The following is a 27,543-nucleotide window of genomic DNA, read 5'->3' as shown; positions in this document are numbered from 1 at the left end:
ATCACGAAGAAATCCTTAAGGAAAAAAAAAAAATCCTACTTTCATGACTATAAATTAACAGCTGCATTGAAAACATGAAAGGCCCAGCTACCCAGGGTCCTGAGGTGAGCGGCAAGTGTTCATAAAATAAGAAAAGCTTAAGCAGAGACAATCCTTCAGCAGCGTTAACCTCCTGCTTTACAACAACCAACAGCTCCGGCCCACCTGAAGTGGAAACTGCACCCAGAGCCCTGTGCTTAGAAGCCGTTATGCCTTTCAGCGCTTTGTCAAAACTCTTCTGAGACAATTTATAGTCTCGGCCTCCAAACCACCGACACTAGTGGTTTTCCCAACTTCAAGGCGTGCGATGCGAGAAGTATGTCCTCTGTGTGTTACATTCTAACTCCTTGTAACTCCATTCAGTCGCTGCTTCCCACAACCGCGGCTCAGCCCGCCGGCCCCGCCGCCCTCCCCGAAACACCCGCCGCTCCCCGGGGCGGCAGCTCCCGGCCCCGCACACCGACCCGCCGGGCCCGCCCGCAGCTCCCGGCCCCGCACACCGACCCGCCGGGCCCGCCCGCAGCTCCCGGCCCCGCACACCGACCCGCCGGGCCCGCCCGCAGCTCCCGGCCCCGCACACCGACCCGCCGGGCCCGCCCGCAGCTCCCGGCCCCGCACACCGACCCGCCGGGCCCGCCCACACCCTGTCAGCGCCGGCACCGCCGCGCCGGGACGGGTCAGCACCCACAGAAAACGCACCGGCACCCCCAGCCCGGGGCCCGCCCGGCACCTGCCCCCCGCCGCCGAGCCCTGAGGGGACAAACCGGGGAGAGCCTGGCGGCCACTCGGCCCCGACCCCTCCGCCCGCTTCCAAGCCGCCCCGCGCCAGGCCTCCCCTCACGGCGCGGCGCCGCGCCGCACCTACCCGCCGGGGCAGCGCCCCATCCCATGCCGGCACCGCCGCTCCCACCGCCGGGCGCGCTCTGCCGCCCTCCCCGGCCGGCCCCTTCCGCGCGGCGGGGGGCCCCGCCCCGGAGGCGCGGCACGGCGGGCGGGCGGCCCCGGGTGCGCAGGTCGAGGCCGGGCTGAGAGGGAGGGAGGGGGCGGTGGCGAAATGGCGCTGCCCGCGCTGAGGGGAGGAGGACAGCGGGCTGCCCCGCCCTCTCCTCACAGCGACGAGGCGGCGGCTCCGGGTCCCAGCGCCGGGTCCCTCGCGTTCCCCCCCGGCCGCCGGCCCGGGCCTGCGGTTCACCGGGACGCAGCGTCCCCGGGCGGTGGTGTCTGCTTTCCCTCAGCCACTCGAGAAACCCAGCGATGCCGTTGCTTCAGCACTTGGCTTCAGAGGATTTTCAGCGCTCTCCGGCTCGAGGCCCTCCAGCAATACAGCCTGATGGGTGCCTCTGAGAAAAGGTATAAATTAAGAGGGAAAAGAGCCGAAGTGTCACTGGCAGGGGAAGCCAACTGCCACTCGTGGGCGGCTGGGCCTGCAGCAGGCTTTGCCTTGGCAAAGTGTTTCGCTGCACCTACCAGACACAATTCTGAGAGAGGAGGTGCCCAAAGACTCCAGGACATTGTTGTAGGTTGGTCTTGTGATTTTTAGGCAAACCTCATGGAGGCTTTTTCTCAGGTGATTGCAGTGCTGTCTCCCTTCTGTCACACCCATACACACCAGCCTGCACCCTGTGCTCTCTCGTGCCCTACAGGGACAGCTCAAAATCTCCCATTTGTCTCTCACACCTGGGGTTTATTTCCATCTCTCTCACACACACACAGGCTCCCACCACTTCTGCCTTATACCTCCCTTCTCAGCCACGCTATCCCACCCCAGAAATCAGCTACAGATGCCTCCCTTTTGTGGTTCCTCTGCATTTCAGTATCTTCTAGATGTGCTACAAATCCTTTAGTATGTTCTAAAAGTGCTAGAAAGCACTTGACAGGAAAATCTCCCTCTCATTCTGTTCTCATCTGCAGCCCCTTAGGATGCCTTTCATTCTTTCTCATTTCTCTGGAGAGGAAACCTGAACAACTTCCATGGCTCTAAATTACCATAGTTAGCTCAGGAAACAAACAAACACCCAAAACATTACTGGTCATTGCAGGCGAGCAACAGCCAAAAGGGCAAATACCTCCCACCCAAACAATCCACTGATCTGAGCCTGTTTTTCAGGACTCCCTCTTCTTGGGCTCACAGTTCCTTTGCCTGTCGCGGGGGATGGAATGTGCATTCAGTCACTTCAGAGAAGTGCAAGTTTCCTCTTCTAGGACTGGACATCCAGGCACAAGCACGTCAGGGCAAGGGACTGTGACTGAAAGCCCAATCCATAGCCAAACATGCATTAGTCATGTGGTGGAAAAGAGCTGTGCTTCAGTCACATGGTTTTTTAAACAGTCTTGAAGGACTGAAGAAAACTACAATACCAGAGTTAAACATTAACTTGCTGCTACTTACCCTGTAAATAGTCGCATGGCTGCTTCCCTTTGTGGTCTGACTGCTGCGGAAAGTTCACAGCAGTTTTGCTCAGTGAACACCCAGAGTTAAATTAGGGATGTTGAGATGCATAATGAATAGTGTACAAATACTAAAATGCTACAACATAAAAAAAACCCAACCTTATAGACTTTACTGTGCACCAGTTCACTTGGGATAAGTGGCACATGAAGTACAAAAAATGAGCCTGAGCTAACAAACCCAGGAATTACAATCACAGTATCAGCTTACCTTGACTGGGGATGAATTTGGGTAGGCAGAAGCACCAGCTGGCAGGCTGAGGGTGCTCAGGAAGCCCCCCAGGATGATGTATCTTGGGTGAAGTGGTATCTTCCAGAGACTCAGGCACCTTCTCTGCCTTTCACCTGCTTCCTTTCAGGAAGTTTGAGACATGGCAAATGCAAGAGGCTGCTGCTGTTCCCCAGAGAAGCTGGAAAGCCCAGAAGATGCGTGGGACTGACCGAGCTCTCACCCTACGCTCCGGTAAGTCTTAGTAAAGTTAATGAAAGAGCTAAGCGCACCTAGGAACACGTCTGTGTGCGCTGTTACTCTGAAGACTTGTGGGGTTTGAAAGCCAGAGGAACTTTCCCCTTCACTTCAGCCAGCCTTGGATGGGAGCCGCAAAGAACAGACAAGTAACCCAATGTTGTGAAATTATGAAATGTATTAGAGAACGCTCATATTTTCTTAGTATCAAAAGAGAGGCCATTAGGTAATAGTTGCAACCGTAGGCGAACAGGAACGTCTGCTTGGTCCCATGATTACAGGGTAAGTAGTATCAAGTTAATGCTTAACTGTGTTATTGTAATTTTGTTCAATCCCTCAAGACCGTTAAAAAAACTCCTCTCAACAGCGGAAAAAGCCTGGAGTGGTTTTATTACGTGACACACAAATACCACTCTGTGATCCAACTCACTGCCCTTCAAAACAAGGACATAGGGTGCTCTCCAAAACAAGCCTGGCAGTCTGTAAGCAAAGGGAGAGCTGCCTGATTTCACACCCTGCCACGTGTGCCATGGGGAAAGTCACCGACTGCTCCTGCCCGTGTGTCTGAAGATACAAGAAGCCAGTCCTTGCCTCTGCTAAAAAAAAATAATAATTAAAAAAAATTTAAAAAAAGCCTGATGCTGGACCGGCAGGATAGACACACAACAGGGATCGTGTGACCTTTGCAAACTCACAGCTGGACATTTATTGGCACAAAATTCAGGCAAAACCGTGCGCAGCTACTGCTCCGCCGCCACTGCGCTGGTGGCCTTTGTGCCGTGAGAAGCAAGTGGCAATTGTGCCACTGCCCTGGCAGCAGACACGGGGAGCGCGGCAGCGCCCCCGGCCCGCTCCGACAGCGGCTGATGGCGCGGCGGCCTCAGCCGGGCCAGGCACGCGTGGCCGCACCGATGCGTGGGGCGCTCCCGGGCCCTCCCCGCTCCGCGCAGGCGCCGCTGCGGGGCGGCGGCGGTGACGCAGAAGGCGTGCGCGGCGCCTGCGCGGTGGCGGAGCGGCGGCGATGAAGGTGGCGGTGGCCGGGTGCTGCCATGGCGCCCTGGACAAGATGTACGAGACGCTGGAGCTGCTGCAACGGCGGCACAACGTGCGGCCCGACCTGCTGCTCTGCTGCGGAGACTTCCAGGCCGTTCGCAACGAGGCGGACCTGCGCTGCATGGCCGTGCCCGCCAAGTACCGCCACATGCAGACGTTCTACCGGTGAGCGCCGCCCGGCCCGGCCTTGTCCCGCCCGGCCCCGGCCCGCTACAGCGGCTGTCGTGTCCCCGCAGGTACTACTCCGGCGAGAAGAAGGCCCCGGTGCTCACGGTGTTCATCGGCGGGAACCACGAGGCGTCCAACCACCTGCAGGAGCTGCCGTACGGCGGCTGGGTGGCACCCAACATCTACTACCTCGGTAGGGTCCCCCGCCGGCGTTTTCCCCTCCAGCCCCTCGCCCTGCCCGGCCCCGCCGTGACCGGCCGCGCTCCCGTCTCCCCCAGGTTATGCGGGCGTGGTGCGGTTCCGCGGCGTGAGGATCGGCGGCATCTCGGGCATCTTCAAGTCTCACGACTACCGGAAAGGTACGGGGGCCAGGGCGGGCCCGGCTGGGTGGGCAGCGGGGAAGGGAGCGCCGGGCCCGAGCTTGGCGGGAGGGCCTGGCCGTTCCTTGTCTTCCCTAAACCGACTCTTGCGCTGGAAACGTCTCTTGGCTCAACAGACGGATTTTTTTCTGGAGGTGGCAGATGAGTCAGTAGGTGCCTGGCGACCACAGCAGGAAGCAATGTGCCTTTTGAATGTTGTTATTGGAACAGTCTTGATTTTTTTCCTTTGAGCGTGCAATGCAAGACTGTTTAGTTTTCCTTGTGTGCAACAGTCAAGTTATAAGTGTGATATTGTACAAATGTACTGTCCTGACCTGGGGTTAGTGTCAGTACCCCTCTAGATTGTTTCCTCCTGGTTATGTGTATGTGTATTCAAGGGTTCATCCTTGGAAAGGACTCCATCAGTGGACAGAAATCATGTCATAGATGATACCTGGTGTCAGCAAACAGGAGATAGTTTAATCTTTCTGATCTCCTCAGCACACAAAATGGTGGTCTCTTACTTGCGATTACTGTACAGTAATATTATCCTCAGTAACATACTGCTTTAGAGAAACCTTGCAGATGGCTTTCAAGATGCAAAGTACTGAACTAGTTTTCTAGAACACTTGATTCTGTCTAATACCTATCAATGCTAATTAAATTTGTTGTTCCCAAGCATGCAGTTTGTATGCCTGAATATTGCATGTGGAAGATGAGACTTTTTTGACAGTAATGCTAGCTATTAAAAAAGTATTTTTTCTGTTTATTCTTAAGAGTATGTAGGAGCTCTGCTAGGTTTTTTTGTCCCAAGGCAAAGTTGGAGACTGCGGCCCTCTTGAAAGAGTACACGTTTGTACTTCCAGAGTCTGTGGTGCCTGTGGGCAGTTACAGATGTGTTTAAGCTGCTGCTGAATCTGTTAAGCTATAGTTTGATGGTTGGTGGCAGCACTCTTGAGGAAACACAAAACATCACAGCCTCAGCGGCTGGAAGCAGGAGTCAGATCTCATGCTGTGCTTTTTTCCAACGTTTCAGGCCACTTTGAGTGTCCACCATACAACCAGCAAACCATCAGAAGCGCTTACCATGTGAGGAATATCGAAGTCTTCAAACTCAAGCAGGTTAGTGAAAACTTTTTTTTTTTTCAAACAGTAGTAAATAGTTTTCATTAAGTTAGAAGTGAGATGTTAAAGCTACTGTGAACATGTACACTGTTGGATAGCAAACCTTACTAACAACGCCCAGCTAATCTGGACAGGCCGTTTTATGCTGGGTGTTATCCCACTGCTATTCCTGCTGAATGTCTCCTCCGATGCTTTGTGTAGCCGTGCAAATTTGATCTGAATCAGGCACAGACAGGAACGTGGTGTGTTTTTGTTTGGTTGCGGTGGGTTGTTTGTTTTTAATTGGATAAAATTCACAGAATGGAAGGTACATGGAAGGTGCTCCAACTATACACCTCTGTTCCAGCTTTATGTTAGCTTTAGGAAGGTGGATGCTACCTTGTCTAACATGCAGGCTGGTAGGTACAAAGTTAACTCATCAAAATTGAACCATCTGAATAAGCTGATCCCAAATTTCTGTGGTTGAGGTATTTTTGATCAAAGGACAGAGTAGCTTTGTTGTTGAGCTATTGCCTACTTGCTGCGTTGTCACAAGCGCTACTCCATTTGAGGTTGTGAATACATGTATTTATAAGCATCTTGTGAATATTTATTCAGGTTGCCACAGCACACTTAAGTGTTCAGTAGATATAGAGATGCTGTAATTGTAGAGTTTGATGCATTTCATTGTAAATTTCTTATCGGTTGGGATCAGGTTTCATCTGGAAGTGTGTTCTGATAGACCTGATGCTGAATATCAAACCAAGACGTGCTAAAGACATTGATTAGACTTGTAAGGGGTGCTTGCTTTGAGGAGGAACATTGTGCTTAGCCATTATACCTTTCAAACAAAGCTTTTAAAAATTTCATGAGGAAGAAGATGCCTTTCATTTTGAGTAGAGAACTTGCTCTATAGCTGTAATCTTGAGGCTTCTTTCGAGTGTCTGACACTTACTGTGATGCTGTGATCTTTTTTACAAGGCAGTATATATAAAACACAGTGGACTGTCCCAAGAAGGTGTAGTACAAACCATGGAGACCAGAGTCCCGTGACACCGTTCAAAGGCCACCTGAAAGATGGCGCTCACTCATATACTCGCTTTAAAAAGTGAGCCTGTTGGTCGCAGCTGACTCTGATCTGGGGTAGAACACGCGCTGATATACATGTACCATCTTGTGCTGTGTGATTTCAAAACTTCTTTATTGGCTGTGATTTATTTATATCGTATGCATTTTGGCGTTACAGTTGAAGCGTCCAATTGATATATTTATGTCACATGACTGGCCCAGGAGCATATATCACTATGGAAACAAGAAACAGCTTCTTAAAATGAAATCCTTCTTCCGCCAAGAAGTGGAGAGCAACACCTTGGGAAGCCCTGCTGCTTCTGAGCTTCTGCAGCATCTGAAACCCACGTACTGGTTCTCAGCACATCTACATGTTAAATTTGCAGCTTTCATGCAACACGAGGTAAAGGGGGGAAAAAAATCAAGACTGTATGTGTTCCAAGCACATTTTAGAATTCCAGCGCAGGTAACCATGTCCAGAAAAACAACTTCTTGTTGTTTTTGCTCCGGTGTTAAAACTCAAGCTGCAAAAAATGAAGTGGTGTTAAGATTACTAGCTTATGTAAATTAGAGAGATGTTCTAAACCAGTGGTGGAACTACCTAGTCTTCTTCAGGGACAGTGTGAAATAGCTAACATTACTGCACTTGAAACTTCTTAACTGAAGTTTATAGCACTCTCTTTCCCACTTTATTTGGGAAGGGGACAACTTCAAAACAAGGTGACAGAAGTGGCTGAAAATAAGAGAGTGGTTAATTGGGGGTGGGAGGATGCATGTAGTAAAGCTTGGCAGATGAAGTTGTCAGGCAGCCTGGGTAAAGCAGAAAAACAGCCCCTGTAGGTTGAAGCTTCTCTTGGTTTGAGTTATTCTTGAAAGTGGCGTGACCTGCTATTCCTATTTGCAAGTTATTTAGCTGTAAAAGTGTAATTCTAGACCTTCTAGACTCAAGAAGTCTGTTTCTAATGATGTTAAAGATTTTCTCTTTGCTTCAAGGCTCAGTGTGCTCAGCTGTCTTGGTTGAGGACGAAGTGTGGCTCTTGCTATATCTTGCTGTTAGACTCCAGTGAAGTCTGTCTTTTTGTCCCTCTATGTCTTTCTTACAATCCAGTGTTGATTTTCTATTTCAGAAGGTCATTTTATGTATAAATTATGCTTTTAAATCTCTCTATAACTTGTTTGGAATGGTCAAATTTCATAGAAATGCTAATGACTGTGTTAACACCATTTGTTTCCTAGACAAACTCCAAAGAAGAGCTACCAAAAGCAACCAAGTTTTTGGCTCTGGATAAATGCCTGCCACACAGAGACTTTCTGCAGGTGATGACCTTGTGCAGTGGGTTTTTACTTTTGAAGTAACTTCATGTGGTTGGACTGCAAAGTGCTGTGCTTAAATACAGGCTGTAGAACAGTTCTGATAAATAAAGGAATGTGTGCATGTGTGCAACGGTCTTTGTATAATATTGTCTTGAACTAAGCAGACCACGCGTCCTGTCATGCAGGCGTAGTGTTTGCTTATCCCTACCATTTCCTTCCACCTTAGAATGAGTACTTAATTGGAGAAGTAGCTCTACTTTAACCTGAATTGAATCTCCTCTTGTGGTTGACAAATGTCAGACCTAAGAAGAAAGCCCATCTTGAGGCTCTTCTTTTTTTCCTGGACAGTTTGAGTCAGACAGAGCCTCTTTCTTCAGATCTGGATACATTGCTTCAGACAGTGTTTTAGTAGTCTTACTTTAAAGCAGCTTTTATTTGTCAGCCTGAAGGGAAGATGGTTCATTATCTGTCCCTTGGATGTGTGGTGGGATCACTTGCCCTAGGAGAGAGTGTGAGGACAGGCCTTTGCCATGTAAAGGTAACCTGGGGTGCTAGTCCACACTTAGAATTCTGTAGCAGAACTGATCTGGAGTAGTACTGCCTCCAGCTGCATGGTGATCCACCTGTGTGTGGATCTTCTTTAAAGTATATCCTTTTTCTTCTTTTCCTTAAAGCTGTCTTACAATGCTGAATTACTGTATAGATTCTTTAAAATCAGAGCCCAGCTAGTGCAGTTTGGCGTGGTTTGATTTGGGTTAATGTCACTGAAGACAGCAGAATAACTGTTGCTACCAATTTTTGATATATATCTGCTTAGAAGGTGGCATGAAGAGTAGGCAAATTCTGTTTTCTGAGTTGCACAACTGTCCAGTAGCTGGCAACAGGGAGGAGAGTGTTCTGCTTTTTGATTGCTGAAAGCTAAAATCCAGAAATGCCTTTTTTACTATTGTTGATCATCCTTTCTTAGCCCTTTGTTGCTATAAGCTTCTGTGTAGGGCTAACTTGAGAGGACTTGTTTGATTGAGACCACTAGCTCAGTGTACTTGAAACTTCGTTAAAACTCTGTACCATGAAAGTAACACTTGAAACTTTTAATCAGTTTCTGGTGTCAAGAGAAATAACTCACCTTGTCTGGTTTTCCTGTTTTTGTGAACAGGTAATAGACATAGAACATGATCCCAATGCAGGCGACTCGCTGGAGTATGATGCCGAGTGGATTGCAGTCCTCAAGGCCACCAACAGCCTTGTTAATGTGACTCAGAGCTCATGGAATATGCCTGAAAATAATGGCCTCCATGCAAAGTAAGTTACATGTGAAGTAAAGAGGAAAGTGTGCTTTTTTTTCTGGACTGTAAGGGTTATGTTTCGCAGTTCTGCAGCCTATAATGCCTGTAGGACTTGCTAAATGCCTTGGAAAACAAGGGGGCTGTTGACAAGACCTGTATTCTAGAGCTTACAACTTCTTTACTACTCTGCATGAGTGGCTAGTTTTGTTTTGCAAACTTAGATACCACCATTTGAGGGGCAAAAAATATTTGGTGGCCAATCATCTTGTCAGTGACACTGAGACTGAAAATCAGGCTGGATTATGGAGGTGGGTGGGTTGACATAATACACAAATCCTTGTTGCAGAGAGGGGCATCTTAGTATTGACCAGAGGTAGTATATATTCCTGAAAAATCATTAGAGAAATTTAGGTGTCATAAGATGGTTTTATTATCCATCTTTAAAAGTTTCTCTTTGCAGTGGGAACAGGAAATACTTTTTGATGGGCTGCACTTGTTTAAACTTTATACACTTATTTAGGTGGGATTACAGCGCAACAGAAGAAGCCATCAAAGAGGTTTTAGAAGAGCTGAATCATGACCTCAAAATTCCTTGTAACTTCACATTGACAGCTGCTTGTTATGATCCCAGCAAGCCCCAAAAAACCATGGAACCAGTTCATACCATCAATCCACAGACCACTGAGTTTTGTGCCCAGTTCGGCCTCACTGACATCAATGACAGGATTCATCAAGCTAAAGAAGAGGGCTCAGTACGAGGCGAAAATGAAGAGGAGGAGGAAGAAGAGGAGATGGACAGTACTGGCTCAGCAGAGGAACCCAGTGAATATAATACAGATAATTCTGGACTTTCATCCATTAATCCAGACGAAATAATGCTGGATGACGAAGGTGGTGATGAAGACTTGAGTACATGTTCTGTAGATCCTTCCCCCGATCATCCTCCTGACTTCTCTGCAAGTTTTTCTGACATCCGGATCATGCCAGACTCCATGGCGGTGTCATCTGATGATGCTATGGACTCCACTAACGAGGAACTGGAGAAATCTGGTGTGAGTAAGCAGGTGGAAGAGAAGAGCTTAACTGAGAGACCATTAAAGCGCATTGGTGGTAATGAAAACGGGGACAGTGGCATTAAAAAAATTAAGAGAAGGAATCAAGCTATCTATGCTGCAGAGGATGAGGATAAAACAGAATAATACTTCACATGATATACAACTAAGTTCTCTGCCCACCTTTTTATGGGAAGGTGGTGAGAACCGTGATGGACTGTTCGTGCTTTTAATGTTACTTCATCTTACTCATGTTACTTTCTTAAGCTGAAGAGGCTGTATGTAGCTCTTGCAGGGAAGATTTATCTGGATTAAACATGTCAGTCAGAAGCAGACTTTTCCAACAAAGTACTTTGTCAAAGGATTTAAAGCTCATGTGTAATCAGTTGATTTTGCTTCAATTCTTGGTTATTAGCGTATACTATGTATCTTCAGCTGTACTGCTATACAAGAACTCTTAAACTGTAACTCAAGTCAAAGTGAGAGGATGTCTGACTTGCAAGACTGAATGATTTGATTTTATTGCTTTTTTTCTTCTTTTTATACTGAACTTTTAATACAAAGTAGCTTATGCAATAACTTCAGGAATTAAATTTGAAAACAGAATTCCCATGATAACAAAACGGCAATAGAGTGAAAGTTTTTGTTTCTGGTGATATTCACACCATAGAAAAACTTCATGGTTGTAAACAAAACAATGTCTATCATCAAGTATCAGCTTTTAATGACATTTTTGATAGGGAACCAGATGTCTTAATTAGAAGCATGACAGTTTTATGGGGACTCTGGAAGAGTTCAAACTCACTTGTGTGCTGTTTCTTAAAACTTGAGAACCATGTCTTAAAATGAAAATGCAAGCAGTTAGGATGAACAGCTTCCTAAATGTGGGCATCATAGTCTCAATTCTTACTAATTAAGGCTGTGTCGTATTTTCATATAGGGTGGTTGATGTTTATAAGTTGCTTGAGACAATAATGCTTACCATTATCATTACTCTAAGTTTTCACATTCCACTTATTTTTAGTAGTGTGCAACTTGCTGAATTCTTACAACTGGATTTGGAATCTTCCGAAGTATCTTTGTAACCTTCAGCTGAGGGAGAACAGGAGCTGCCAGAATAGAAACCTTCTTGGAAATTGCAAGTTTTTTCTGTTCTCGTTTGCTCTGAATTACTAGCAAACAAATCACACTCCTTTGGCCTAAAGGGCTATGAGGGTAACAAAACTACTGCATTCATGAAAATGAGGGTGTTTTCATGTCATTAGTCTTCCTGTCAAATTCTGCTGGTGTTCTGTGCTGAGCTTTTGGAGTCCAGACAGAGCAGGACTTCGTCATGACCGTGCTGTGTGTGCGAGCAGAAGTAGCTCATGTGTGCATTTACTCCATGGAGAAGAGAGCAGAGAGTGAGAATATCTGGTGAGTGTGAGTTACGTAGCAGGGAAACACTTCAAGGTCAAGACTCTTGTCTTTAAAATCACTTCCACCTTGTGGGATTAATCTTGGTTCCTCTCCTGTCAGCAGTTCACTTTGTAAACTAAATGCATATAAGTATTCAAGGGCTAGAAAATGGCAAAATTAATGCTCTCCACAGTTCTGATTAACAGCTTTATGTTGGTGGGTTGATGCCATAAACATCCTGTTTTGTTTTGTTTTTCCAGAGGATGCTCTTAATTTACTAAATGATTTGTGGGGCCCTGTTAATGCTTCTCCTGTATCTCTCCATGCTTGCTTCTCTGTCAGAACCCCCACTTACCCCTGTGGTAAGATGTGATGAAAAACTGGACATGTTTGGTGTAACCCTCAGGTTATCTAAAGTAGCTGTGAACTACCAGCTAGATCACTGAAGAGAGGTGAGTGTCTTTAAGGGTCCTGGGTCTGCAATGGTAAAATCTTAAGCATGCCTCATGGTCTGAAGACTGTGGTGGAAATAAAGTAGACTATAATGGAAATAAAATATTTTAAGTATAAATTGTGTTATGAACTTGAAAAGTCTCCCAAGAAATCCGAGCATTCAGCTGTCAGGTTGTCTGTGAACAGGAGTGGAAGACGTAGGTTACATGTAATAGACTTTTCAGTCTGAATTAATGTTTTTAAAGCAAATTATTCTGTCTTGTGTCATCCCACATCCTCCCCTTGCTGCTAAATGTGTTTTGGCTTTTTTGAGTACTGATTTTTTTTAATCTTTAAAGATATTTTTTTATAAAGTATTTCAGCATCCATTGAGCAGAGTGCAGCTGGTAAATATAGTTAATGTAAAATTTGTTTGCATATGAATCATACCTGATCTGTATAGATTTACTGTGCCCTTTCTTGCAGTTGTTCACCTTCTTTGCATTTTTAAGTGTCCTCTGTTGTGTTCTTGTCCATTGTGGATTTTTCCCTGTCGCCAAGAACTGAACCTCTGAACTTAAAGTTTCTACAGTAAAGACCAAATATTCCAAAAAGCGCGTAAAGCACTAGGGAAGGCTGACAAAGTTTAATCAGCTTCTAAGGCCCAGAGTCTTCAGTCCTCTTTAAAAAGAAGCTTTAGAGTCCTTTTGAAAACTTCAGACTTTTAAAACTTTGGTGAGAAACTGCTGGAAAATGTTTCTCTGTCAGACCTAAGTATCACAGATTTTTTCAGTATCGTGAGACTTAGTCTAAACGTGGTTTTGCTTTTACCTATAAAGTGCTAGAGAAAAGTGTTCACCTGTTTCATTCCAGGCCAGCACACGCGTATCTTGTTCAAAGCACGTTATTGATTGACTTGGAGAGAAACAAAGAAAAGGGCTATGGCATTTTTTAATAAGCGGAATATTTGATTTAAATTAAAGGTATTGAAGTCAACTTGTGTCAGTTTGTTATGCTCCCATTACCCTGCAAACCTGCATTTACCTCTCAATCGCAAAAATTAAGACGCGTGAACCTGATCGGTGATGTTTTTACAATCCCCCCTGCCATTTAGTTCTGTCTTCCGGAGCAGATTAAATTAGTATCCCCATGCCTCAAGACGTGAAACGCAGGGGGCCTAAAACGGAAACACCAGACCTTACAAAAGTCTGGAGCAAACCTGAGTTAAGTCCTGGGTGTTTCTGCAAAAACCGAACGCGGACAAGCCCGCGCTGCAGCCGCTTCCCGCCGCTCAGGGGCGCGCTCGCGACGCGCCCGCACCTGCCCCGCGCATGCGCACGGCGGCCGCCTCGCGCAGGCCGCTCCGGGGCGGGAGGTGCGCATGCGCACGAGGCGGCCCCCGCGGACGGCCGCGGCGGGGCGGGGGGGGGGGCGCGCGTGCGCCCCGGCGGCGGGCTGGCGGAAGGTAGCGGCGTTTCGGCGTCGGCCGATTCGCTGAGCGTGAGGCCGCGGGGGCCCTGCCCACCCCCCGCCGCCGTTGCTGCTGCTGCCGCTGCTGCTGCTGCTTTCCGCCCCGCCCGGCGGCGCTGCGCTGCGCTCCGCCATGAGCCCGTGCCCGCCGGCGGCGGCAGCGGCGCGCGCGCGAGCGTGAGGGCGCCGCCGCCGGAGCTGCTGCGTCCGCCAAGATGGCGTGTGTGCTGGAGGCGCCGCTCCGCATGAGCGTCCTCTCGGTGAGTGCCGCGGGCCCTGCGCCGCCGCCGCCCCTCAGCGCGGCCGCCGGGGGGGGCGCCAGCCCGCGGCTGGGCTCGGCCTGACCTTGGCCTTGGCGGGGGCCGGGCCGCGGCGGGGTGCGGGACCCCCCCGGCACCTGCCGGGCCCCTTTGTGTGGTGGCGGGGGGCCCGGCCCCGGGGCTGCGGGTGGGCCGCGGCGGGGACCCCCCCTGTCGCAACTACTTCTTCCCGTTCGTTTGGGTTTTTTTTTTCCCTCCCTTTTCTGAGGAGTCTGTCCCCATTTTCGTTAGCGGCACCGGCTCTCCCGAATGCGTTTTTACCTGTCGACACAACTTAACGCTCTTCACTTACCCTCTTGAAAATGTTTCTGCTCCTTCCCAAACTCCTGCTCAGCAAAACGAGGGGTCGCTGACGTTATTCGGCGCTGCAGTTGCGGCGCTGCCGCAGAGCGGGGTCTCCCAGCGGCGTGCGGGGCTGCCGGGGCGGCCGGTGCCAGCGAGGGGGGTGTTGTGGCGGCCGAGCGCCCGGTATTCGCCGTTGGGCGGGCGGGAGGCGGCGGGCGCGCCGGGCAGGGCCGGGGGCGGCGACATCTACCCCGGGAGCAGCGCGGGGTGAGTTGTCCGGTCCCGCTGCTCATCAGAATCCGGTAACAATGCAGAAGGTGTAGCGTGGATACAGCTTGAAAGAACCGAGCTTTTGGGCTTTTTATTTTTTCTCCTTAGGACTTCTTACTGTGCAACTGATAGTGTTGATAAATTGGTTTTTGGGGACTACCTGAAAAACTTGTTTGTCTGGACATGAAAGCCCTTCTTCGACATATTGCAAACCTTGTAGTTGACAGGGTGGAAGCCAGGGTATGTTAGAAACAGAAAGCAGCGGGATCTCTGAAGTCCAGAAGAATTTTGCATATAAATGCATAGATCAGATAGATTAAAAACCAGCTGCTCTTTCCAAAAATATTGTCGTTCGTTACATGGTGGAAGTTTATCTCTGTAATTTATTTGGCATAATTCCTGGAGACAAAGGCATCTTGCTGCCTCTAGATGATTCTCCTTTTCTCAGAGTTACGTGAGACCACAGGCAAGAAGCTGCTGGTGCTTCTGACATCAGGGTGGGGACGCAGGAACAGATTCAGCCCAAGAGTAGATACTTGGAACAGCAAGGAAGAGTTTGTAATTCCCTTCTAGCTTCTTTCAAGGAAAACTCATAAGGAAAAAATGGGAAAAGTCTAATAAAAAATTGAGCTGGCAGGAAAAAGAAAAAGTGAGATAATGGGAACGCACCCTGGCACATGTTCGTGAGAACCTGGAGGGAAAATTCCCTTCCCCTTTCCCACCCTTGTTTTTTGGAACACACCATCTCCAGATCATTTGTGCATAAATGTTTAGCTTACAAGCACAGTCCTGTTGCTGAGAAGAGAGTTTAGTTTGTCTTATAAAGTAGCTACAGGAGTGTTGTGGAGAATATTGTGCTACTGTCCCTGTTGAAGTTGTGTGGGACAGTACATACAGTCTCTGAAATGTGTCGTTATTTTACTATGAAGTAAGTTACTGAAAAATGTCTTCATACAAGCAACTTATTTTCAAGAGCTTGTTTGTGGGTATGCTCCTTGAGCAACATTAACTGCTCTTATAAGCTTTTCTTTCAGGAATTCATTTTTTTTTCTATATAGTAATTAAACATAATAAAATTGGAATTTAAGGCAGTGCCAATAACTGAAGTAGACCCTTTTTATGTGCCCTGTTCAGAAACATATGAATAGCTGGCAGCACTCTGTTAACTTGCTTTGACTCCTGATACATTGTTATCCACACTAAGCACATCATCTTCTTTAAATCACACTTAAACACAGGGTTAATTCTTTGTGTGGATGTTGCCCAGCAGTAACACACTGCACATTAAAATATGACTCTGTGGTTTTGCTGCTATCTTGCCTGGTAGGTTTTTCAGACTTGCTGCTGCATTTGGCATTCTTGTTTATCTGCCATTATATGAGTTGATATAAGCTATTAAAATATTTTTATTTCCTTTTCTCCACAGGAGGTAACGGCTAGCAGCCGCCACTATGTTGATAGATTATTTGACCTGGATCCTCAGAAAGTCCTGCAAGGTGTCATGTAAGTCATCTGAAACACGCTGGGGCTGTTGGTTGTGTGCAGGCTGGGTTTACTTGAGTTCCACTAGAGTTGTATGTCAAGGGCAAGAAGCTCTTTGTATCTTTTTTTGAGAAATCTTGTTGGAAAATTTCAATGCAAACATATTAGTATTGTTTCAGCAGACTGTCACTCTGCATATGGTTTTTAACGCAGCCTCCCAGTTGCCAGAAATGGAGTTAAGCATTCAAAATATTTTTTTTTGGTACATTTCTTCCTTTTGGCCACCTTTTGCTCCTCTTCTAGGTCTGTTGAGATTCTTTTCTCTTATTCCACTGCCAGTCAGTGTACCTGCCTCCTACTTTTTCTCCTGCTGCTGTGCCTGGGTGTTGGTGCTTTTTTTTAAATGCATGACTTCTATCTCACTGGTGGAAACTGCAAGCTGAAAGAAAACGCTTCCATAGAAATTAATTAGGATGCAAATTATGTTTCTATACTTCTATTGCATGCCAGTGATAAAGAGTAATAACTGAAAGAGTGAGTAGAAGACTTGCCCTGCTGAATAGGTTGTAAAACTGGTACAAAGAGCTGGATATTTTCTCGCTGCCCTTGGGCTGTGAGCTTTCCCTTACAACCACACAGAAACGTGGCAAACAAATCCTTGCCCAGGACTGACTTTTGGTGGTGAAACCAGACCTGTGGCTATCTAGCAAAACACCAGAAGGCATCATAGGACCAAGTGAATCAGAAAGCCAAGGATGTTGGTTGTGTTCCTTGAGACACTCTGTTTTCCAGTAGCAGATGAAAAAAAATTATTCCAGGTGTCCCGGGGCAATATATCGGAATTAGTGCCCCTTTGAAATACATGAAAAACACAACATACACAAAACTGTCTTGGAAACTTTATTGGTTGAAATACACTCTTACCTGTATAAAAACTTTTGATACACCAGCCTAACTATGTACAGGTTCTTAACTCTTCCCCGTAGGAGAGTCTGGTTTTGCTTCCGCCCCTCGGTCTTCTTTGTTCACTGCTCACGGGGGCTGGTGTGGCAGTCCCAGGGGTAAGGATGTGTCTCATCCTGCGTCCGAGGGTGTTGACTGAGCCCTTCTTTGCTCCTTGGCAGATGCTTTGAGCCCTGGGTGGTGCTCCCTGCCTGCTCTTCTTTCTTTTTGAAGGACAGGAACCTGCAACCCTTGGTAATCCCTTCCCTCTCTTTTGAGGTGTTATTCATTCTGATTTCTCAGAAACAAAAGTTTTCGGTAGTATCTTTGTCTCATCTAACATTTGAAATTCTTCATCTTGTCCACGGATGTCAGTCGATTCTATGCTGACGTGCTTTTCTTGCATCTAAAGACAAGAAAATGACTATTTATTTCACAATAGCTTTCAAAGGGCAGATTTGGATGGTGAACCGTATTTGTGATACTCCGGTTAAAAGCCTAATTCTGAGAGTGTGTCTTTCCTGACATTAAGCAAATCCTGTATGGCAGGCTTGTTATTTTCCAAATATAGGTGGATGTGTGTGCAATGGTCCAGTGTAGAATAGTATATGTATAAAAATAGAATTTAGAGTAGTGTATATATAAAAAAATTGTCAGTCCAAGATTCTTTTGGGGCAGAAAAATACTGCTTTGCCCTTCTTTGACTTCAGAGTATCTGACGAGGTATTGAAGTTGGAATGAATTAATAATTTGGGGTGGAGTAGAAGAGGATTAAAGTTCTACCAGAAGTGTCCATCAGAAGCTTTGCCAGATATTCTGCATACTTTGCTGAACATCTTTGGTTCTTAAGATGTGCTGTTTTTTTTTTTTTCCTGCATCCTGGCTGAAAATACTGATGACCTAGATTTTTATTTTGATTGATGGAACTGTATGAATATCAAGGATCAGAAAATAGGCTGTCCTAAGAGGCTTTGTTTCTGCAGATTGTCTTCAGTTACAATAGTGCTGTTCTTCATATGCGATTAAAGACGTTTGAATGAATAACTTGGCTTTGGGGCTTTTTCTAATTGCATCCTTGTAATTTTAATGAAAACCGACTTCTGAATGAGGTTTGATAAAGGTAAAATATAGGAACTTGAAAATCATGTCAATCCAGTTATCATCTTCTAACTTGAGAAAGCTTTTAATTACATATTCTGAAGGTACTTAAGTAATCAAATCTCTTATTTTCCTGTCTTTCCCATGAATTGTCAGAGAGGTTGTATTCAGAATCTTGTTTTGCCCAGGCAGCGAAGCCTTACCTGGGTAGGAGCTTTTGCCTTTTCCTCCTCATGGGAAAACTGAGAAACCATTTCCCTTTTGTCCAGTACTGCTGGATGTGGTTCTGTTGATCTTATTTCAAAATGCCAAGTTTCCTGCAGAGCTTTTGTTCACATCATTTCTGTCATGTTAATCTGGGTGTTGATTGTAGGCAGGAAGGAGAGAATTTTGTGTACCTGCCAGTAAATAATGAATTTCAGTTCAGGATTTGAGATGTTGAGGTTCTTACAAGGATGATTTCTGCCTTTTACTGTACCTGATAGTGAGCTATTTAAAGTGTGCAGGGCCCACATCTTCATAGCCTCTTCTGTATTGCTGTGTATGTATTTACCTTTCTCTTTACTGTCTTTATAAATGAGCAAGCTTAATATAGTAGTTTCCTTCTTTAAATATAAACTCTATGTTGTGGCCATGCTTATGCTCGAGAGGTCTTATCAGTTTGCTTTGTATCTACTTAGGTGCTCTTCCAAACCTCTCATCTTCCACATACTGTTCTACAGTTCAGATTTTCTCAAATGCGCTTTGACTGCATTCCGCAAGGTCAGCGTTCATGTCAGGTATGCGGCTATCGAATACATTTAGTGTTGACAGTGTGTAGACTACCTCAAATGGATATCACAGGGGATGAAATACTAAGTTCTCTCAGAAGTTCTCTTAAATGTGTTGCTGTTATTGGCAGAGGAGCAGAACATAGGTAGCTCTGTAGATTGCTTCATGTGGCGCAAGACGATTGCTGCAACGTCACCCTGTGCTTTGCAGTGTGGCAGGTTTTTGGGTTTTGTTTTTGTTTTTTAGGAAAAAAAACCACCAACAACCAAACAAAAACCAAAACCCAAACAAAGCAATTCTGGGTGTTGATCCTTAGACCACATTTGCTTTTCACCCACTATTAAGCTCAGGATCACATTCAGATGCCAGACTACCTATTTTTGTCCTCTGATTTAATTGCTGCTGCCCAGAGGGGGCTTCTTTGAGGGACACTTTGTCTTGCTTACGTTTAGCCTCATGTCTTCAAAGAGACAATCTATCATTTTACAGAGAGCTATGTAATTCTATTGCAAGGGCTGGCTTTAAAAGGAGCATTCTTTCTGACAAATCTGGCTTACTCAGGGTCCCAACTGTTTCTCATCAGGCTGTTCCTCAGTAGTCAGAGGGTATCATCTTTTACAGCTTGTAAATAATCATCTTTGTGGTGCATTGAGAATTCCTTTGCTACTGCTTTTTTTTTTTTTTTTTTTTTTTTTTTTTTTTTTTTTTTTTTTATCCTTTCTGGATGTGCTTACCCAGCCAGCTGGATTTACTAGACAAGCATTTTCCAAACTTGTGTGAGCATTTTATTTCTCAGGAAAATAAACATCCTATGGAAATGGCAGTTGGTACTGATGAACCAATTTAAAATGTACATCTACAGTATTTTCCTTTTTCCCAGGGAGCACATCTAGTGCTGTGGTGGGAATGCTAGTACAAATCTATGCAGTATATTTAGTTTGAGTTATGTATGCTTTCTATACAGTGTGATTTTTGAGAAATGATGATGTTGATAAGGAAATACAATAGTTGGCATATGGGTAGGACCTTGCAGAGTATTTTTAGTCGGACAGTTACGTTTGGAGGGTCCATGCAGACTTAGACTGACAGTGTTGCAGTGGTCAGTGCTTGTGCTCTGTGCTTTGAAGACTCTGAAGTTTTGGTACAACCAAACATTTTGGTAGAACCGGGATGTCATTGGGCTTACCTTTGCAGTAGGTTCTTGGATGCAAAGTTAGGAATGTGTTGAAAGCTCCTCTAAGGGTCATTGGACTTATACTTGCATTTGACTGAAGATTGGACTGCTTGCTGGTTTCCGCCTTCTTCCATCAGAAGATACCAGGAGGTAGTCACAAACCAGGGAAAAAAACCTTATATTTTAAGTAGTAACACTGCTTTCATGGAACCCGTCTTGTGTCTCTTTTGTGATCGGTTGCTTGGAAATTAATTGGGAGCACCTCAAACAGTGTGTGTTTTTCACATCCAGCTTTTTCATTTGTGTACTGTTGGATTTGAAAAAAATGTTCCAGGCACGTGTTTAGATGACTGTATAATGGTGTCTTGTATTTCTCAGCGATGGCAATTGGAATGAGAGCATCAGTGCAGTGTTCCTCACATGCCTGCAGGGAAACCTGCGTGAAATATAAGAGGCAGCTTCATGGAGTAGGAAGAGAAGAAATTCCCATCTCAGTTCTAATGGAGCAACAGGTGCCTTCTTCAGACAGTTATGAAGAGGCTGCTTCTGCCTCTTGTTCTTCATGTGCTGTTAAACAAACCTTTAAGACTAAATAGTGAACAGCACTTGTTTTCACGTTGTGCATCCCAGACATACACAATCTCATTTTCAGTCTCTCAGTGGGCACTTCCAAACCTAAATATTCTGCTGGAGCCATGTTTTGTTCTTGGCTTATTCCCTCACTTCAGTTCTCACCAGAATGGCCCTGTGGAGCCAGAGTGGTCCTTAGAAGATTGTTCCTGTTATTCTTGGCTCTGTACATTTTTGATTGATTCTGTTATCTCTTAGACAGTCCTCTGTAGTAAATGCACATTCTTTCAGATGCAATACTGAACTTTGAGGTCTAACTGGCTAAGAACAAGTGATGTAATTTTTTAAAGCATTATTTTTGTGCAGTGTCATGCATGTTTTGAGGGAACAGGTTCCTGGGTCTCCTCTGTTGATACTTCATGATTTACAGGATAGGCTCTTTGTGGCTTGGAACTGGAAAGCTTGTTCTTTAGGTTGCAGAGTCTGAGAGAAATTTGAGCAGGTTTAGGTTATGCCAAGGGGGTGCTGGGAGCACTCCTCTGTTTCTTGATTTCTCTCTTTCAGAGGGAAGCCAAGGAATCTCATAGCTAGGCAAGCTTTTCAGAGTGAGAGAAGATGGACATGAAAGGCCTCAAACACCATTTGAGAATTAAGTAATGCTCTGTGAAAAGTGGTTTTGTAGAGTGATATGGAAGAATAGTGTAGATGCAGAGAGAAGTGAGGAGGATGCACGAGAAAGTGTTCCCATCATAGAATAAGATACTTTCTCGCTTCTGTGCTTTCTTTATAGTGCAGCAAAAGGTTCAAATGTGTCATGCTATTTTTCACAAGTAAATTGTTATGCATTGTAGCTCCTGGTCTAATATTTAGAGGTGGGCTAAACTTTAGGCAATTAGGCATACCTGTTACATTTGGCTACCACTCTTCAGCCTAATAGGGTTGTTAAATATTTCAAGCCTTGCAGTTGCTGCTCCGAGCCCGTGAGAGAGGATTAATGGTTAATGAGACTGTTTCAATGAAGCCACTTTTCTCGAAAATCCCTCTCTTGATGCCAACCTCAGAGTAGTGATACTGTTGCTGTGATGGTTTCAGGCTGTAAGTAGCATCAGAGAGGAGAAACAACTTGTATCAGATGTAGCCGGAGAAAATCAAGTGAGTGTTGCTCATAAGTCTTGAGGTCTGAGTCAGAAGTAGCAAACTTCAAGCTGAGCACAGTTGAATACTCTGAGGTCATTCAGAGTTTAGCTTTATTCATCTGTTAGACAAATGGAGAGGAGAGGTTGTTGCCTGTAAGGGAGGGCAAAATGTAGCAGGTAGCTGAGGGAAAAAATAGTCATTATACCCTTTGGGAGTGTTTAAGGGGTGTTATTAAGAGTGAACTAGAGGTTTGGCCTGAGAGATCTGTGCCACAGAATCAGCAATGATACCAATTTTATGATTCTTAATATTTGGAGTTTGATTTTTTTGTTTCTAAGCTGCCAATTCAAATTGATTGGAATCAGCATTAAAAAAAAGTTGAATTTTCTTACTTTCCAAAACTAGCTGATTTTCAGTTTGCAATATGTGTTCTTTTAGGCTAGCTTTCTGTAAATGGTTGACATCTCTAGTAATATTCAAAGGACAGAACTCTGTTTACCAACTAATTTGTCTACCAGATGATTAAAATGATTTCTGTATGTATGCTGTACTGCTGGTGCTGAATTGATAATTCAAATGTCTTGAGATTTTTTTTTTTTTTTCCTTTGGGAATTGTCAAGTAGCAGGAAGGCTAGCTGGTAAAATGACTTGCTAAAACATATTTCAAACATGCATTGTCTGAAATGTCCAGTAACTCCCCCATATGTAGGAAGAGAGAGTTTATCTGGATATAGATAAATTAGGAGTTTCTGTCCTAGTGAGCACTTAGCTGTTTGAATAAGGAAATTCAGGCATGACTAAAGCATATGGAGGCCAGTACATCATCTTAGCTATTGGCTCTTTGGAGCTAAAAATCTGAGGCTATACTTTTCTGTTGGAAAGATTTCAGATCGTGATAATCTCATGGGTAGTAGCTGTGCCTAATTAAGAGGTTTTGGTGATCCCTCAGTGATTGCTGGCCTGAGCTGAAGTGGGCGGAGTGGCACACAGGATTAGGAGCTCACCTCTGAGAACAGCTAAGCAGGTGCTGGAAGGCCGTTTTAAGGTATTTTCCTGTACCAAATGAAACATATTAGTTCTGTATGTGAATGATTTGTGGTGGACAACGTTCTTTTTGATGATTAAATGGGAGAATGGACAAAAATAACTTTGAATCAAGAGACAGTGAATGAAAAATAGAGATAGAGAAACGTAGTGTTACAGGATGTCTCTTTGCATAATGAGATTTAGTTGAATTTTTGCTGCAAGTGTGGGATATACTGCTAAATGTTGAAGGCACTGCTTCATCCTGGGAGGCGAAATATCCTTGGGGGTAGATAGAGACATTTAAAAAAATAAAGTAACATAGTTACTTGTCGATGGTTTGGGTCATTCATCTGAAGGAATAGTGGTGAAGGCTGTTATTTTCCTGTGGTTTGACTGTTACGGGATAGCTGTGAAAAGAGGGGGAAAAAAAAAGAAGTATTTTGCTGATCCAGCATCACAGAGCAGGAGATCTCTCAGTTTTGGAGAGTTCTGCTGAGCTGCAGCTGTTTTCCCCACACCTCTGTTTGGATAATTCTTTGCTATCACAGCCTAGTTTATTTAAATAGCAGAGATTGGTGCTGAAATTGAAATGCTGATATTAATAATACAGAGCTGTAGCTATGGTTTGTGTGGTTTTGCTTATTTTGGTTTAAAAGTTTACATAATAAAAGCTAGCTAAACTCCCATCCACCACTGACTTCAAGCATTTTAAATCTGAGCTACATCATCCTTAAGGTCGAGTAGGAGATTTTTCTATTGATTAGCGATCTCATGCAACTTGTAGCGCAATTTCCAGACTCAGTGCAAAGGATGAAGCAATAAAACACGCTTGAGGGAGAGGTGGAAAAAGCGGCATCTCCTGTTTGGTCAGATAATTTAGGGATTTGAAAGGAGCTTGAGTTGAAACTGCAGCCAAAGATGTGGAGAGCTGAAGTCGTTAATCTCGATATAGAGGACTGGCATGTGAATTGATGTGACATAAGCTCTTATATGGAATAAAGTTGTGATATGAGCAGCTTCTTCAGTCTGTCACACACACACAGAGCAAGATAAGTACTGGAAGCTGCGATAGATTCAGCGTAGGAGTAAGGGATAAATATTTCTAGCTGTAGGTATGGATCACTGAAACAACTTACCTTTCTATTGGGTAGACTTTCCTTGGCAAGAAAACTTATGACAAGGTAAGTTGCCTCTCCAAAGAGAATGCTTCAGATCAAGTGGTTTTCATTGCGATATGGAGAAGTTTGGTTAAACAGTCACTTTCAGCATCGTGTAATTCGACTGTTCTGCATTGCTGTAATCATAGCCATATGCTATTTTTCTACAGCACTTGGATTTTATGCAGTGTCTGAGAGTACAGAAGTCAGATTGGCAACAACCATGGATTGCGGGTTTCCTTGTTTAAATGTTGAGTTTGTTTGGTTTGCACTGTTAATTGTGTAACAGTTTCTAAGTGTTAAACAAATTGAGTAAAAGTGTCTCTATGTGCTGCTTTGTTCTTTCCTGTAAAGTAATCTTTTTCTTTGAATCAACTGTTAGTTTTTGAATGGAATTAGAAATCTTGAAACTTTTCTTCCCAACCTGATGATTAACCTTAAAAAATAAGCTGATTTATGATTTCTGTGGTTTGCTTGAGTTGGCAGGAGTTTTGAACATTTTATTCACTTGGTTGGACTAGCAGTCATGTTAGTACAAACATGCTCCCTGCAAAAGGGGTAGAAACAACTCACTTGTTGGGTGATGGACATAATGATGGACATATTTTAACATGCAAAAATTTGTCATTAATTCCTGTTGTTGATTGTTTTGCATCTGTCCATAAAAATGAGAGAGTGGGATGGAGAAGGAAGAGGAGACAAAAGCTGTAGAAAGCTTAATTGTCCAAACTTCTGCTCCACATTTCCATTCTGACTCGAGTCCAGCCAGTCCAGGTCCCATTTGCTTATATGATACTGAAAGTTAGAACCTCTCCTGAAGTTGAGGCAGACAGTTTTTATTTGAGGTGTGCCCTCGTATCAGCTACCAGTACCTCAGCTTCTTGGATACTTTCATTTTGAGTTTTCAAAAACCTTTTCAGAACGATGCTTTGCGTCATTCTATTGTTCGTGATTTTGATCAGCTTCTCATAGATAAATCTTCTGGTCTGACAGTGCATTGTTTTGGATGCTTGTGTGTAATTGTCTTGGAATCTCTTGTAACTATTTCATACTAAAAGTGAAAGCATTGGCTTGAAGTGTCCAGGACAACTTTTCCTTCTGTGATTGTTCATCTCATGTTTGATATCCTTCTCTGTCTAGGAACCTCTTATGTATGGTTACCTGCTCTATTTTCAAAAGATATAAGATGAGAAAGTATCACGCAGGGTGTTTATTTCCTCCTCTTCTGTGTAGTTCCTATTGCTGCTTCCTCATCAACTCACATGAGCTTGTTTCAAGGTCTTGTGTTGCTTCATTAGAAGGTGACAGAGAAAAGTCCCAGGGCTTTCTGTGAGAATTTAAACATTTCTTACGTTTGTGCTTGATTTACTGTACTTAAAAGCGTAGGCAAACCCAAATCCTCACTGAGGGGTCCGTGCACCCATGTTGCTTTCTCATCATTCATTTTGCAGAAGAGGTGTAGGTGTTGGGCTTTGCTAGGAATGCTTAGAGCTCTGTTCTAGAATGCTAATATTCTCAGGACTTAGACATTTCATAATATTTTTTATTGGCTAGGAATCATTAAAACTTAAAGGCCATGTTTTACTCGCAAATTGTATTTAACGTTGCTTCTTGCTTATCTGAAGTGGGCTATATCTGGTGCCTTTAACAATTACACATTAAGCATCAGAATAAAAACGTTAACTGCACACAAATTGGCAGAGTAATTCCTCTTGTAACTCTTGTCAAGCTACAGTTGCATGGAAATTAGATTATTTCTTGGTGAGTTTAATGTACTCCTAATATATTTGATTTTAAACACTCATACTGTGTGAAACTAGCATACTTATGAAACTAGCATGCACTGCATTTTGCTTATAGCTAATTAATTGAACTGATTGCTTCTGGATTGCTATGTTCCAATAGATTGTTAGAGCTGATAAACCTCACCTGATAATATTTTTCCCCTTTTTTAGAGTTTATAGGAAGAAAATAAGTCTTTCTGCTTTTAAAACTTCTAGTTAGTTTCGTAACTTAAAACTGAGTGGTCACAGGATTAAACTGATGAAACTATATTCTTATTTCTTTAAGAAGGAATGAGAGTTGGAAAAAGCTGGTTTAGCATTTCAGGAAGCAATATTTCCAAGCTAGGATCATTTTGCCGTATGTTATTGTTGGCAGCCTATATTATCCTGCTTGAAAGTTTTTTCACATAAATTATTGCATTATGGTAAATGTAGGCATAAATATCAGCTGTCAGATTTTAAATCTATGTCTTAAAATTATTGTAACTCAGGTTATTTTGTTAAATGGCCTTGAATTCAGATTGGAATAGTTTTGCAAGCCTGTGTGTGCATACCCCTCTTCTGGATCATGGTCTTTGCACAGATTAGGCCTAGAATCACCATAGACTAGTTATTCTTTGCAAGTTCTCATCTCTTTTTAGTTGTATTTTTGCTGCTGTTTCCTTCTTCCTCATTTCAAGGACTCCTTTTCACAGCAGGAAACAGGAGCAGTGTGCGTGACATGCGGAAATAAAGCGGGTATCCAGTTTTGGACTACAAATTTCTGAGGTTTCTTTGTTACTTCTCATAGAAGATAGTGATCTTCACTGCTTTTTCTCCTTGGATGACTCGCATGTCATCTTGGATCTGAAATCAGTCAAGCTCAAACTTGTTGGAGATTATGCTTTCAAATCAGGGAGTTGCCCTCCACTTTTCCAAGGTCCATGATTCACCAAGGTAGACTAGGACAGCACATTGTACTTCTTATGGAGATTAGCCTCCTGATGAGGAAAATCTCCATAATTATTTTTCAGAGTAAACAACAAAAAAGTCTACTGGTGTTCAACATTAGATTATGGCATTTTAAGGATATTTCTTGGTTTCCGTATCCACCTGCTTCCTGGGTATTGAATAGATTTGTTTCTCTAAGAGGCAAATTTGAAGAGATAAGCATGGCACAGAACTTGGAAGTGCCAAGGCACAATGCACACAAACATAGTGATCTTTGAGTCCTGTGTTTGACGGTTTTTGATCACCTTACCAATTTGAAGGTATTTTACTTGCTTGCAAGTTAAAGTGGTCAAATGCACCTGTGTTGGGTTTGTCACGACTCTCAAGCTTGTGATATTTCTTGTCTCTGCTGTGATCTTTCTGAGGAGCTGTGTGAACTAGAATGGAGAAACTCACCTGAATCATTCACAGAGCAGGACTGTGACCTCTCTCAGCCTCTCAATTTGAGTATTATGGAACTTGACCATGGTCCTGCCACTTCTGAAATGGTCCCTACGTCAAATTTTAATAGGCAGTACTTATTACATATTAAATGGTTCTAAGCTTAGCAAGCTGCCGTTCTATTATAGAGTTGGTGCAGGAGTCACAGAAGTGCAGTGGTGTTTTTCTTTAACGCAAAATAATGTGTAAAATCACCTGAGCAGAACATTGAAGTGCGCCAAAATCTGTTTGTTAATTCTTCAGAGTGCTTGGCAAGCTCCTTCTTTAGTACCTGTGCCTAGCACATCTGTTGGGACAGTTTCCATTCCGTTGAGACATCTGGTTGTTGATCCTGCTGCTGTTTTGGACTGACACTTGTATGTTAAAAACTTCTAAAAACGACAGAGATACTTTCATATCAAGCATTCAGTATAGAAGCCACTGAAGTACTGTTTCCAAG

At 44.3% G+C, this 27,543-nt stretch overlaps 3 protein-coding genes across 8 annotated transcripts in view; 2 read left to right on the top strand and 1 right to left on the bottom strand.

The window, feature by feature from the left end:
• PPP2R3A (protein phosphatase 2 regulatory subunit B''alpha) overlaps window positions 1-985 on the bottom strand; it is a 56,527-nt gene extending 55,542 nt beyond the window's left edge. For both annotated transcript variants that reach the window (XM_065640125.1, XM_065640126.1), the window contains exon 1: window positions 905-985. The gene's annotated coding sequence lies outside the window, so the exon portion shown is untranslated. The remainder of the gene's footprint in view (window positions 1-904) is intronic.
• A 2,989-nt stretch (window positions 986-3,974) lies between these two features.
• Window positions 3,975-13,143, top strand: DBR1 (debranching RNA lariats 1). The gene is made up of 8 exons (XM_065639693.1): window positions 3,975-4,171; window positions 4,243-4,367; window positions 4,453-4,533; window positions 5,570-5,655; window positions 6,884-7,108; window positions 7,942-8,022; window positions 9,176-9,321; window positions 9,826-13,143. Exons 1-8 carry the CDS (start codon window positions 3,975-3,977, stop codon window positions 10,502-10,504), a joined length of 1,620 nt encoding a protein of 539 aa, XP_065495765.1. The 3' UTR covers window positions 10,505-13,143.
• A 472-nt stretch (window positions 13,144-13,615) lies between these two features.
• Window positions 13,616-27,543, top strand: part of ARMC8 (armadillo repeat containing 8) — a 67,647-nt gene continuing 53,719 nt past the window's right edge. For 3 of the 5 annotated variants that reach the window (XM_065639690.1, XM_065639689.1, XM_065639692.1), the window contains exons 1-2: window positions 13,616-13,917; window positions 15,959-16,035. In XM_065639690.1, the coding sequence (XP_065495762.1) occupies window positions 13,873-13,917; window positions 15,959-16,035 (122 nt within the window). In that variant the 5' untranslated portion in view covers window positions 13,616-13,872. Of the gene's footprint in view, window positions 13,918-15,958; window positions 16,036-18,734; window positions 18,834-27,543 lie in introns of all 5 variants that reach the window. The other 2 variants (XM_065639688.1, XM_065639691.1) reach the window with 1 other exon arrangement.

The sequence above is a fragment of the Caloenas nicobarica genome, chromosome 8, assembly GCF_036013445.1.
Source record: "Caloenas nicobarica isolate bCalNic1 chromosome 8, bCalNic1.hap1, whole genome shotgun sequence".
Taxonomy (NCBI): Eukaryota; Metazoa; Chordata; class Aves; order Columbiformes; family Columbidae; genus Caloenas; species Caloenas nicobarica.
The sequence above is the reverse complement of the archived record's forward strand: the minus strand, read 5'-3'. Positions and strand labels throughout refer to the sequence as shown.

Bases quoted from the DNA above. Each gene is read 5' to 3' on its own strand.
- DBR1 (XM_065639693.1), top strand. From the start codon at position 3,975: ATGAAGGTGGCGGTGGCCGGGTGCTGCCATGGCGCCCTGGACAAGATG. The intron at 8,023-9,175 runs GTGATGACCTTG...TTTTGTGAACAG, and splicing joins CACACAGAGACTTTCTGCAG to GTAATAGACATAGAACATGA. The intron at 9,322-9,825 runs GTAAGTTACATG...ACACTTATTTAG, and splicing joins AATAATGGCCTCCATGCAAA to GTGGGATTACAGCGCAACAG.